This window comes from Ceratosolen solmsi, unplaced genomic scaffold (assembly GCF_000503995.2).
Source record: "Ceratosolen solmsi marchali unplaced genomic scaffold, CerSol_1.0 scaffold1, whole genome shotgun sequence".
Lineage (NCBI taxonomy): Eukaryota > Metazoa > Arthropoda > Insecta > Hymenoptera > Agaonidae > Ceratosolen > Ceratosolen solmsi.
Window position 1 is genome coordinate 1,263,972 of NW_011948415.1, and position 13,561 is coordinate 1,277,532.

Here is a 13,561-nt window from a genome sequence, read left to right on the forward strand (position 1 = left end):
TAATAAAAAAATAATGCTCAAAATTTTCGCCTCTATTAAGTTGTATTCTTGCCAAAGTAATGCACAAGGTTTCTTAATTTGTTTTACGAAAGCTGAATAATTTTTTATCGCGATTCATTATTTAAAAGCGCATAGCTAGAAATTAAATAAATTTTTTTACATTTCACTGTAGATACCGTATATTTATTTATATTTGATAAGCTAAGAGTTTATTATATTGTAATAGCTAGCCAACATTTTGTTATAGATCTTTAAAAGTAGGATAGTTTATTTCTTTCATTGTAATAAATGTTTAGAAAACATGACTTATAAACCTGTCAAATAATTCATGAACATCGACTACCTTAATAAATGCGTAAAATCAATTTTAAAATATTAATTTTTATGTTCAAAAAAATATTGAGGGATCGACAGAGAGAGAGAGAGAGAGAGAGAGAGAGAGAGAGAGAGAGAGTACGTCGATAAGTTAATTAAATAATGAAGAATGATCTACGCATCTCCGTTTTCTTATGATAAAATATAAATAACCATTGAATCGTGTAAGACAACGAGAATTAATGAATAAATCAACCAAAGGGAATTAATAAGAAAAACATTGTCCGCCAATCCGAACGTAAAATACACGCGACATGCGACTATTATTTAATTCCAATCGTTATTAACATATCTTGTTGATAAAGATAAATCTTCTATTTATTTTTTTTTTTTTTTTTTTTTTTTTTTTTTTTTTTTTTTTTTTGAATAGCTCTTGTAACACGACACGCTCTCTTACGCATTGACACAAATTCAAATTTTCATTTATCCTCAATAACAAACGACTTGCAGATGATATCTTTGGCCATCATTCTCCCTCGACAATCGCTTAATCCATCCCCCGAGAATTTATGATCGCGTCTACTGATCCATATCATATTGGACCGAGAGCAATGTCCCGTTACTCCGAACACTCCCAAATCTAATCTAATACCTTGTGCACAGCCTTATTGCTTATCTACCTTAGCATTTAGCAATATCTTCGACCAAACACATTAAAAGTACCTCCATAATCTATCTACCTAGGCAGGAGTCCAGGTTCATCGATGTAAACATAGCTTTACAATCGGTTCTCTCCAAGGTATACTGCAGACTTGCTAACAACTTGGTGGGGATTGACAACTAAGGAGGCATGAGTTTACTATAATCGCTTACGCTTAGTTAAAAGATTAGTCGAGACTGCACATTCAATGGGACAAGTAGTCGCGATCGTCTTTCTTCGTTATTATGATCCGGTTTGTGTGACTTCATTTTTTTTTTTTTTTTGCTTTATAAAAAAAAAAGTATTTTGCATTTCGATAATATGGAGGAATTTTTAAAAGAAGGGCTTATTTTCTTTCAACAACTGTTCGATTATGAGCTTAATAAGAAATAAGAGAGCGTGCACTAAATGGCAAAATTTATTTACTTTTAGAGAGTTAAATTTCAATATCTTTTTCAACTGGCAATGTACGAATTAAACAGGTTATCTGAAAATTATTTGAGGAAATTAGAAAGATTCGAGGTAGGTAAAATAACTAATGATTATAATTATTTATTAATTATTGATACAATGCAAGTATTCGGCCGAATTGAACGATAATGCTCAAATAATTGAATTTTTCCCCGAAAATTCAATAACGAATAACAACTAGAAATTAAGTTTTATAATGAAAACAAAAATGCTATGTACGCAAGTTCGTAACGAATAGAAAGTTTGAATATATATTTATAAATAGATGTGTACGTGGGCGCGTGTGCGTGAGCGTGAGCGCGAGCGTTCGTGAGCGCGTTAATGCGCGGGTGTGTGCGTGCGTGATTGCGTGATTGCGTGCGTGCGTGCTATGTGTTTTAACATGAATGCGCGTGAGCGATCGCGCACGCGCATCTAACGTGTTAACGATTGCATTCACATAATAAAAATATTTTTACACGTCAGGATAGACAAATATTTCGAAATTAAAAATTATATTTGTAATTGATGAAATTAAACGAAATGTAATTATCAGATGCGATCGACCTTATGGATCGAACTACAGAGATAGAAACAACTTAATTGATTAACGTAAATTTTCATTTTATTTTCTTTTATTATTATTTAAACGCGACTTGATTGGATATTTAATATTTGCAGATAGAAATTTTCGGACACATTATCTAAATAATAAAAATTAACGATATTAAATATTTTTCATCTTTCTAAATTATTGACAAACAACTTTTATCATACTATTAATTTGAAACATAAAAGTTTATTGCTACTACTATTGAACTTAATAATAAATTGCATGCAATTTTAAAAACTCATTTTCATATAAAGTGTTGAATTAAAAAAAAATAAAAAATGACCTATTTTTATTTCGAATCAGCTAAGCATTTTCACTTTACTTGTTTTATATTTAATGTGATACGGTTTTTAAAGCATAATTATTTTTATTTTTAAATAACAGAAAAATAATAATGAAATTTTTAATTGTAAAAAACATAAAAATTGTGCATATATTTATGGACCATGAAAAATATTTATGTTGTATTGCAATGTAATATTGATAAAATAGTAATATTATATTAATTTGAATGAAAATACATCGCTTGGATAAAGCATATAATAAAATAATATTTTACTTTGTGTTATACAATTATGGTATAATTGTATTATATATATATATATATATATATATATATATATATATATATATTAATGTTGCTTAGATTAATAATTTACATTATATAAAATTAAAATGATTGTTATCTTGACAATTCTTTATCTTGCTGATAATAGTCATTTTATTTATTTTAATTAAAATACATCGCCTGCATAAAGCAGATAATGTAATTATGTTTCAATCTATATTATAAAATAATATTGTAATTTTATTCTGTATATATATATATATATATATATATATATATATATATATATATATATATATATATATATATATATATATATTTTATACTGTATATATATCTTATACTGTTTAGATAGATAATTTACTTTCCATAAAATCCAAATGACTGTTATCGTTCACATTTCATTATCTTGATTAAGTTAAGTCCTTCTTAAACATTCAATAATTTTCTGTATTTATAAAACTTTTATAGCTTAATGATCATGCAGATGTATTAATATATCGATATTATGATGTTGATGTCAAATGAAGAATACCTCAGTAATAATTTTTACTTAAATTCTAGCTTGGAATGGTGCATCGTAAATATATCACATATATTTTACTTTGTCTTATATTCCTAATTATCTGGTAACATAAAATTTTATCAGATTTGTCAAATAAAAGCACGTGTACTAAAATTATTTTTTGATAAGAATGTTCAACAATTATTTGTAAAATGTTTTAAGAGACATGTACTCAGTTAAAAAATATATATAATATCTCAATTAACAAATATTTTTAATTACACTAAATATTGTAAATTATCATCCGAACAATATTAATATAATTTTTATGAAAAACTCTTAAAATGAATCTTATAAAAAAACTATGTTTATATTTGATTTTAATCACGTTCTCAAGCTTCAATTTGAAATATAAAATTGACTTACTTATAAATCTTTATACGAATTTATTTAAAATTGCTTAATTAATTATACCAATATATTTTATATTCATATGTATTACAAAAAATAAATACAACATTTTTGTATCAATTACTTTCAAAATAATTGATAAAATTACAATAAAAAATTTAATATTATTAAAGTATTTAATGATTTTGTAAGTAATAATTATAATTACAATGTGATTTTAAAAATAGTTATATTTTTTTGTGAAAATAAACTGGCTTAAACTATTTGAAAGCATGAGATAAAATAGCGTAAAAGTAGTTTCCGAAATTAAGAGTAGTTTTAAGAATATAATAAAATAATGATATAAATAAATTACACACACTTATAAAACGTAGCTACTTACTTGATACGTAACATCATTATTATGCAAAACGTCGGCTACCTTGCACTTGCATTTCATTAACAAAACTTGTTGTCCTTTTATTTTAACAATAGCCATTTCAGAATGGAAATTTTTTTTTTGAATTTAAAAAAATTTTTTTTTTTAAATTTTCTTTTTAAAAATATCACAGTGATTATAAATAGATGTTATATCCATTCAAGCTCTTTCGACTAAAACAAATTTCAAAGTTTGAAGGATCGTTAAATATGAAAGTATTTTAAATTTTTCCGTAAATTTTTAACATTTGTTAAAATAGAAAACAATTTGGCGTAAAACTTTATGTCATAAAATCCATTTTATCAAGGAACAATGGCCGTTCGTTTGAAAGACATTTAATAAAGATAAATAAGATATTTTTTTTTCATTCGTAGATGATATGGCTACTATTATGAAATATTCTACTAGAAATGAAGATTTAAAATTTCAAATGACGTTATCGTTGTAAAATATTTTCTCAACTAAATAAATGAAAGCATAATCTAATATTCTACAAGTATTCCACATTGGCTTAGAAAACGTGGACAGTATACTTGAATAGCATTACATGTTGCTCAACAGTTACAGAAAAATTAACAAGGCCAATTAAAATAGAATGCCTACAAATACTACTGTAAACTATAAATACAGAATTGTGAGTCAACAGTATAAATCTAACAACAACTACTCTCTACATTAAAAATCTAAATCTAAAGCAATTGCATTATAAAATTAGATTGCCTGTGGCATTACATAAGCAAATAACAAAATCAAAAGAAATTGTTTTGAAATATGCTATAAGCTTAATGGCTACGTTAAAATGCAATTTATGTGAAAAATTATTATAATATCGTGCTGCCTTTAACATTGACGGTAAACAATATAGCGATGATATAATGAAGGAAATTTTTTAATTAAGAATAACGTACAAAAGCGTTTAAAACAATAACGTTTACAGTTAAATGTCGCTCCTTCATTAAAACACAATTTCAGATAACCTTCACATTAATTATTACAATGAGAAGAAAAAAAAAAACAGTAATTTGACACTTGAAAATACGTTCGTAAAATATTTACTTATTCATTTATTTGACCCAGTATTGTTTTGCAAAATTATCGCCCAACATTCGTGAACAAAACCGATGAAGATAGTCATTATTTATATTACTGTATACCATATACTCTCCGAGTAAATGTATGCAATTTAATAATGTTGCACATTATCAACGCATAATAAATCTTATTAAATAAAATTCGTCCAACAAAAATTCAAAGCAAAATAAAGCAATTGCCGAGCTTATTCGTTTGATGGCTCATTGTTTTGAAATATAATGCAATTAACATCTCGATTATTTTAATAAAACAGCAATTTTCATCTCCGTTATTGCAATTAATTTTAGGTTCGTATCAATGGTATATTGCACGACTTCCGAATTAATTATCGAATTATGTCACAAATATTAAAGCATATAAAATTACAAATAAATATGGCACGCTCTCTTTAACATAATATAAATATAATCTAAGCCATTTTTTAATTATTTTTTAAAACAATCTCCATACAAAAATATAACTAAAAATTTATGCCGATAACATAGTTTTGCAATAAAAATAGCATGAAAAATTTTAATATAATTTATTATCATTTTCATACGATAAATAACATTAAATAATACTATATCTAATTTTGTGTAGAAAAATATATTGTTTGGAATCACAAGGTATGTTGTAATATTAAGAGAAAGCATAAATCACGATTTTTTAAATAGAAATATCGATTTTCGAATAGAGATATCGATTTTTTTTTTTTTTTTTTTTTTTCAATCGATCCGTCTATTCGATAACATTAATATACTTAATACTTAACTTAAAAACTTAAATTTTATTTCATTGACTTTTCATTATATGCATATTATTTTCATAAATAGTTTTAATTAATATAAATAAATACCAAGCTCGTAATCTTTTAAAAAATGTCCGATAACATTATAAAATTGTATTTTGAATAAATTTATGGATTTTTTATTATAATTTCTCAATACGGTTATGTTAAATATTACTATTAATATCAAATAAAGTAAAATAAATGTAAATTAAAATATTATTAATAGGATTATGTTTTTATATTTGACGTTTACAACGCGATTTATAAGAGCTATTTTTATGTGAACACGTATATGCATAAAATGTACATATAAGTGAATTCAGGATCTCTTGTCTAACTTGTACTTTATTGCACTCTTTTGTTATCATCAAAGTGGCTTATAAAGTTTTATAGAGAAGGATCGTTAGTGTACAGTCTCCCTTTAAAACGACACTCACGCAATTGAGGAACAGTAGTTAAATAAGCCGTTGCTCTCGCGCACACGTGCGCGAGCAAACAATAAACACCCATTATTACATTGATACGGTGTTGCAACTACTAATTTGTGTTATTATTATTTGCATAATTCTTTAAAACATGTATGTAAATATTTTTTTAATATATTTTAAATTAATAAACCGAACGCTTAACAATATAAATAGAAAACAAGTATTATCAAATCCAATATCGAGTATGTATTTTGACAAAAATAATATAATGATTTTTATATTGATTTTTATATGAATATTTTATATTTAATTAGATGCTAATATCATGACGGAAACAAAAACAAACAAAAAAAACTTTTAATTACACGAATTACTTACAAAATATATGTCGACTCGGCATCGGTACAATCCAAACATAACAAAAAACATAAGAAATCCATCATAAAAAAAATCATATAACATATGATATATATTTGTTATGAGTGTATGAACATTTTCTTTTTCAGGCTTATTAGAAAAATATATCTGATCGGTGGAAGTGTAATAACTACACTTGTTCTGATAGCTCTTGTCACCGTAATTGTTATTAAAAATAGTCGATCAGAACTAAAAAAATCCAAATTCATCAGTAATTCAACCCTGGGAATTTACGAAAAGGTACTGTTATCATAAATATAATTATTAATTTTTTGTTAATTTTAATGCTTAGTTAAACAATCAGTGTGAAGTAAAATAAAAAACAGTTTGATAAGTAAAATTTAATTTTCAAAAAGTATTTAGAATTTTTAATTTTTAAACGAATAAAACGTTTTAAATAAAATGTTTTTTTTTTGTTTTTTTTTACTTTTCCATGAAGAAATTGATGAAAAATGTCGTACACGATGTGATAAAATGTTTTCCTTTACAATCACGTAAGTTAAACTGTAGGATAATATGTCTTTCAAGAGCTTAAACGAACAATTACCTTTTTACATCTGAAATACAATCTGAAATACAATTTTTTAAATTTCTTGATAATATCAAAATACAGTGTGTATTAAAAATATGCATTTCTGATTATTAAACATTATCTTCAAAATCTTTAGTAATTAATCATTAATGCATGAAAAATACTCGGTGTATAAAATAAATTTTATAAATGTATATAAACAAGTAATAAAAATATTATGTCGATGAATATTATTATAACAATCTCATAAAATAGCGATAAATATTATCGTATTTTATTATATTGATAAACATTTATAAATCTGATTGAATTAATAACTGGCAAGGTACGGTTGTTATGATTTCATTCAAACTTTATTTTCATGTTCCTATTTAAAAACTATTATTAATATAATTAAAAATTGATTTATAAAGTTTACCATAACAATTAAGATATGATATCAATTGCAGCAAAGCCAATTCAATCATTCACCATCAACAGAATACTAATGTTTATAAAACCGTTTGTTAATTTTCATAAAATAAACATATTTTATAGCTAAGTATATTTCTTCATCATTAATTTTAGTTTACTTAGAGGAAGTAAGCGATATAAAAGTATGTTAGCACAAGCTGATTAATTAACTTGTCGAATTGTGAATTTATTAAGAAGTTTGTTTTTTTTTTTTTTTTTTCTTAAGCATACATATTAGGATGTAAATGTTTGTTAAAAGTTATGATAATTACTTAAAAACTTAAGATTTGTAATTACTTGAGTAGACGTGACAAAAGCATCCAATACCATTTTAATGTGACTTTAAAAATGTAAAATTACAATCGATAAATTTAAAGATAACATTTTAGATAATCGAAATAAATTATGAAAACGACTACTTTCTAAAGCACATATTTTTAAACGCAAGAGTTAACAAGATAAATGATAATTAAAGTCATAATTCAAAGGCAAAGTTTTAAAATCATTTAAATGATTTCATTATTAAGTATCCTGCATATCCATAATATGTGTAATATAACGGAAATTAACACAATTTCAAAGTTTTATTCCAATAATTCAGTTTTAACGCTGCTTTATACAAATATTTATTTTACATATATTTTATATGTGCAATTCGTTTATACATTTTATATAAATAAAGTTATGCAATACATGATTTTTAAGTACTCGTGCATATCACAATGTACGATGTATACATTTAAATTCTGTAAATTCTGTTGATTTCGTAAGACAAATTATGAAATCATTCGATGCAATTATATGTAACTTAAAAATTAACTTAAAAATATTTGTGATACGTTAAATATTAACGATAAATATTAACATCGCGTGTACTACGAAAAATCAGATGTCATGGTAAAAATATTTTGCCACGGCAAAATAGGCGTACAGGTACCACGAATCCGAGCCCCCATAACAATCGTTTTACATAAACATACGAAATAACAACGGGAATGCATTTCCATTACAGGCTGCAGTATCTTCCAATGGTCCAGAATGCGCAGCAGTTGGCATGAAGATGTTAAAGCGCAATGGATCGGCTGTCGACGCCGCTATCGCGACTCTTCTCTGCGAGGGCATCGCCTCCTTACACAGGTACACGCTTGATACGTGGCATTAGGTAAGCTCAGCTCAATCCACAGGATTGTCCAATGTTGCAAAACGCTGACGGTAATGTTGTTGTAAAACGTGAGAGTAAGAGAGTCGCGTAATGGCATATTTACAATTTGAGCTTTGCGCAAGACTCGCGTATTTTTTCGTTTCCATCGCAAATTCTTTCAATTACTAATTCCAACGAGAAATCCTTGATATATCCTTGATAAAACGATTAACTAACTCTTTTGTTTGTAGCATGGGTCTTGGAGGCGGATTTTTAATGACAATTTATGACGCCACTCATCAGTCTGTTGTCTTCTTGGATGCGAGAGAAACAGCTCCGGAAATGGCTACTGCAACTATGTTCGGAGGAAACGCCAATTTGTCTCTATATGGTAAATATTTAAAAAGCCTCATAAAGTGATATATTAATAAATCAACTAATTTAATAAATCGATTGATAATCTCTTGATATAAATGTCAGATAATTGCTGTTTGCATTGACGAGTCTGCACAATAGTCAAATATTTGAATAGTCAAAATGAGATGTGTGTACAATTTACTTGCCAATTGGTATTTCAACTTACAAAGCTTAATTATAACGATATATATATATATATATATATATATATATATATATATGTATATATAACTGTAAAATTACTTAATTGCCCTAATTGTATTTTGCTTGAATAAAAGTGTGTTTAATTTTTATAGGCGGACTATCAATTGCAGTACCTGGCGAACTAATGGGATACTGGGAAGTACATCAAAAGTATGGAAAGCTACCATGGCGAGATCTTTTTCAACCCTCCATAGAATTATGCAGGACTGGTTCTATTGTGACAAAATACCTCGAGGATAGTTTACAGAACCAAGAACATTTTATTAGATCTGAAAAAACATTGGCTGATATTCTCATTAATCCTAAGACGAATCGACTATATGCCGTAAAAATTACTTATTTTCATAATTATAGTCTAGATTTATTATATAATAATTATGCTTTAAAAACAAGTAACTTTATTCTTAATAGACATTATTATTTAGGAAGGCGAAAGGATAAAAAGGCCAATATTAGAAAAAACATTAACGCGCCTAGCCAATGACGATGATCCCTTAAATCTATTTTATAATGGAACAATGAGGGATGAATTAGTATTAGACCTGAAGAATTTCGGTTCGATTATCACGAGCCAGGATTTTACAAATTATAGGTATGCAAATCAAATGTATTTGCGTGTAAATTTATATTTTCTTTTCAAACTAATCTTGGGATATGGAACAAAAAAAAAAAAAAAAAAAATTATGTAAAACAAAAGTACGATACATAAAAATAGCAAAAAACTTTTAAATGATTTAAAAGATTTTCATTGCGAACAACTGATATTAACGTTCAAATTTTGTTATTATAGAAAAATCATCTAAAATTAAATTAAAAATTCTATATATTTTTGTCGTATGTTTCATATCTATTTATATTATAATTTTTTTTTTTAATTAAATAAATGACACAAGTCTCGTTGGCATATAAATTTATATAATCCATTATTTTAAATTTCCAATTACTAAAAAAGTTGTACTTTATATTTTTGTTTGTATTAGTATTTTATTCTTGTTTGTACAGACACGCGTACATACAAAATCTTAAAAAAAAAATATATATATATATATATGTATAATGTACAGACATATAAAAATATCTCATGTGCGACGGTATTGTTAATTAAATTTAAAGTGCAATATTGTTTTTTAAGAGAAGTTTTCTAAGATACAATCACAAAAAATTCACTTTCATTTGCTCTCCTCTTTCGATCTAATTGACATGAATGACACGAGAGCCGACATAGCACGACAGTTAAAACTGAAAGTAACAAATGATTTTCAATTTAAAGAGTCAAATGGAAAAAACCGATAGCGATAAATATTGGAAAATTAAACGTGTACACAGCACCGCCACCGGGCTCCGGAATTCTTCTCGCCTTCATGTTGAATGTCCTCGAAGATCTTGTCATGACAAACAATGAGAAAGTCTTATATCAGCGAATCATCGAAGCGTTTAAATGGGCTTATGCAAGGAGAACTGAACTTGGTGATCCTGATTTTGTTAATATAGGTTGGTAAAAACTTTCGATCGAAGGGTTGCTTGGAAGGAAAAGATACATTCAACTTTCAATTTTACAAAAATTCAAAATTTTTTTATCTTCTAAATACTTGTAAGTTCAAGTTATGGAAATTTTAATCGATTATTTAACTTAAGGAGCAACAATTCCTAAACGACTCGTTTTTTTTTCTATTTATTACCTATAATCAACATAACGAAGATTATCAAAATTGAGGACTTTTTTGTAACGATAGAATTCATTCAAAATAACAATAATTGATAATGGATTGAAACTTCTGAACTATTTAATAATACGCCAATTTATTGATAATATATATATATATATATATATATATATTATTCTAAATGATTACATTATTTTTACTTAAAATTCTTCATCAATTAATATTTAAAATAACATTGTACATAATATTTTATGCTTAACTAATCGATAAATACGGTCGATCCTCGAAGCACAATATGCCTTCTCGTATTATTTCAAATAAAACTGACATAATTTTCAGAGGGCATGATTACGAATTTGACATCGAAAGATTATGCAAAGTCAATTGAATTGGCTGTTATCGAAAATAGAACATACGTTGATCCACAACATTACGGTGCTGTCACTACAAATAAAGATGACCATGGAACGGCGCACGTGGCAATATTAGCTCCGGATGGTTCAGCCGTATCAGTCACATCAACGATCAATCAAGTGTAATTTATCATCATTTTTACTCAATTTTTTATTCATTATTTTCACGATTTATTTCTCCGTACATGATAATATTTTCAGCAGACAGTCAACATGCTAATTGTAAAGATTTTAATGATATTAACGTGATATTATTTGCAACTTGAAAGATATTATAAATGAATACAAGTAACAATAAATAATGTATATTTTATCATAGTTTAGGTTCTAAGAGACGATCACCACAAACTGGAATAATCTTCAACGACGAAATGGATGACTTTAGTTCTCCTAACATAACGAATGGTTTTGGCTTACCACCGTCAAAAAATAACTTTATTATGCCACATAAAAGACCATTGAGCTCAATGACTCCCACAATAGTGGTAATTATTCATGAATATATTGAACGCATGTAAAATTATACTTATATATTAAATAATCAAATTTATTTAGGACTTGAAAAAATTGTCACGTATATTATAATACGTAAGAACATAAGATTTAAGAAAAAAAAAAGCCATTCATGAAATATTTAATTAAAGTTCTAGCGTAGAAAATCGACTATACAAAATTATACGTATGTTGCGAGTAAAAAGAATTAAAATCGTTTTCTCTATACAAAATGATTATATCCAATATTATTCTTTTTTTTTTTTTTTTTTTTTTTTTTTTTTTTTTTTTTTTTTTTTTTTTTTATATTATTTATTAAAATGATTTATATATAATATTATTGATAATTCTTTCAGCTAGACGAAAACAAAAAAGTGCGCTTGATTATCGGGGCTGCAGGTGGAACTAAGATAACCACGGCCGTTGCAACGATTATAATTTTGAATCTTTGGAAGGATTACAATATTAAAGAAGCCATTGATACTTACAGAATTCATCATCAAGTAAGAATATCGTTAGCCAAAAAGTTTTATTGCATTATTTATAGAAATTGATAATTTAAATTTTTATTGCCTTTAGCTATTTCCCATGCACATTCAAAAGGAAAAAGGATTTCCTTCTGATATACTTGATTATTTATCAGCGATCGGCCACAACATTACGACATATACTGGAATCGGTAGTGCTGTTACGGCTGTGCATATAAAAAACGGACGAGTAACTGCTAATTCCGATTATCGAAGGCAGGGAAGTGTAGCAGGATTTTAACTTACGTAATAAGGATAATACGTTTTGTAAATAATTGTAAAACTAGTAGTTCTTTTTTTACCTTGTATCAAACATGTTTCGATAATTTTGTAAAACCTAAAGCATTATCAATTATGACATATCTCATCGATTAAATTTAGATAAATTTGTACCTATGAATTGTATAAAATTTATACATGAATAATACTTGAGATTAAAAATTAAATTAAAAATTAAGTAAGTAATAGAGAAATTCAAACGTCATAATAAATTATATTGATTCCATTATTGCATTTATTTCGAATACATATATAAATTATATTAGTCGTTCTAGTCAATTAATATTACACATTGCTCCATTGCTCTTGTAATGCATTATGAAAACAAAACAAAAATGATGCGAGGAGTATTCCAAATATAATAAAAAAAATTTTGTCTCAAGAATTTTATTGATTTTAGTCAAAGTATCTATCGTTGCTTTTATCATTATTATAAAAAATATGCTAATAATAATTATGTTTAATTTTTCATAATTCATCGATAAAACAATTTATAGACAAATTTAGTAAAAAAAAAATAATGAAAATCAGCTTGATAAAGCTATAAAGTATTAATTAAATCAATCGAGGTATTAATTAAAAATGTAAATGTGTATGGTTATGATGTCTTATCATTTTATTATACATACTGTATATAATACAAATATTGCGTATTTTATAGAATTTCTGTACATAAATAGTTTATATTAAATATGCATTATAAAAATATTAATAAATTAAATAATTATAAATAATTTTTGCTTAAATTAA

At 26.0% G+C, this 13,561-nt stretch overlaps 1 protein-coding gene across 1 annotated transcript; it reads left to right on the plus strand.

The window, feature by feature from the left end:
- Positions 1–1,181: 1,181 nt before the first annotated feature.
- Positions 1,182–12,919, plus strand: LOC105368535 (gamma-glutamyltranspeptidase 1). Its single transcript, XM_011507557.1, has 11 exons — positions 1,182–1,268; positions 6,779–6,929; positions 8,687–8,811; positions 9,067–9,206; positions 9,529–9,761; positions 9,862–10,043; positions 10,707–10,927; positions 11,440–11,635; positions 11,833–11,998; positions 12,362–12,508; positions 12,585–12,919. Exons 1-11 carry the CDS (start codon positions 1,261–1,263, stop codon positions 12,771–12,773), a joined length of 1,758 nt encoding a protein of 585 aa, XP_011505859.1. The 5' UTR covers positions 1,182–1,260; the 3' UTR covers positions 12,774–12,919.
- Positions 12,920–13,561: the final 642 nt, after the last annotated feature.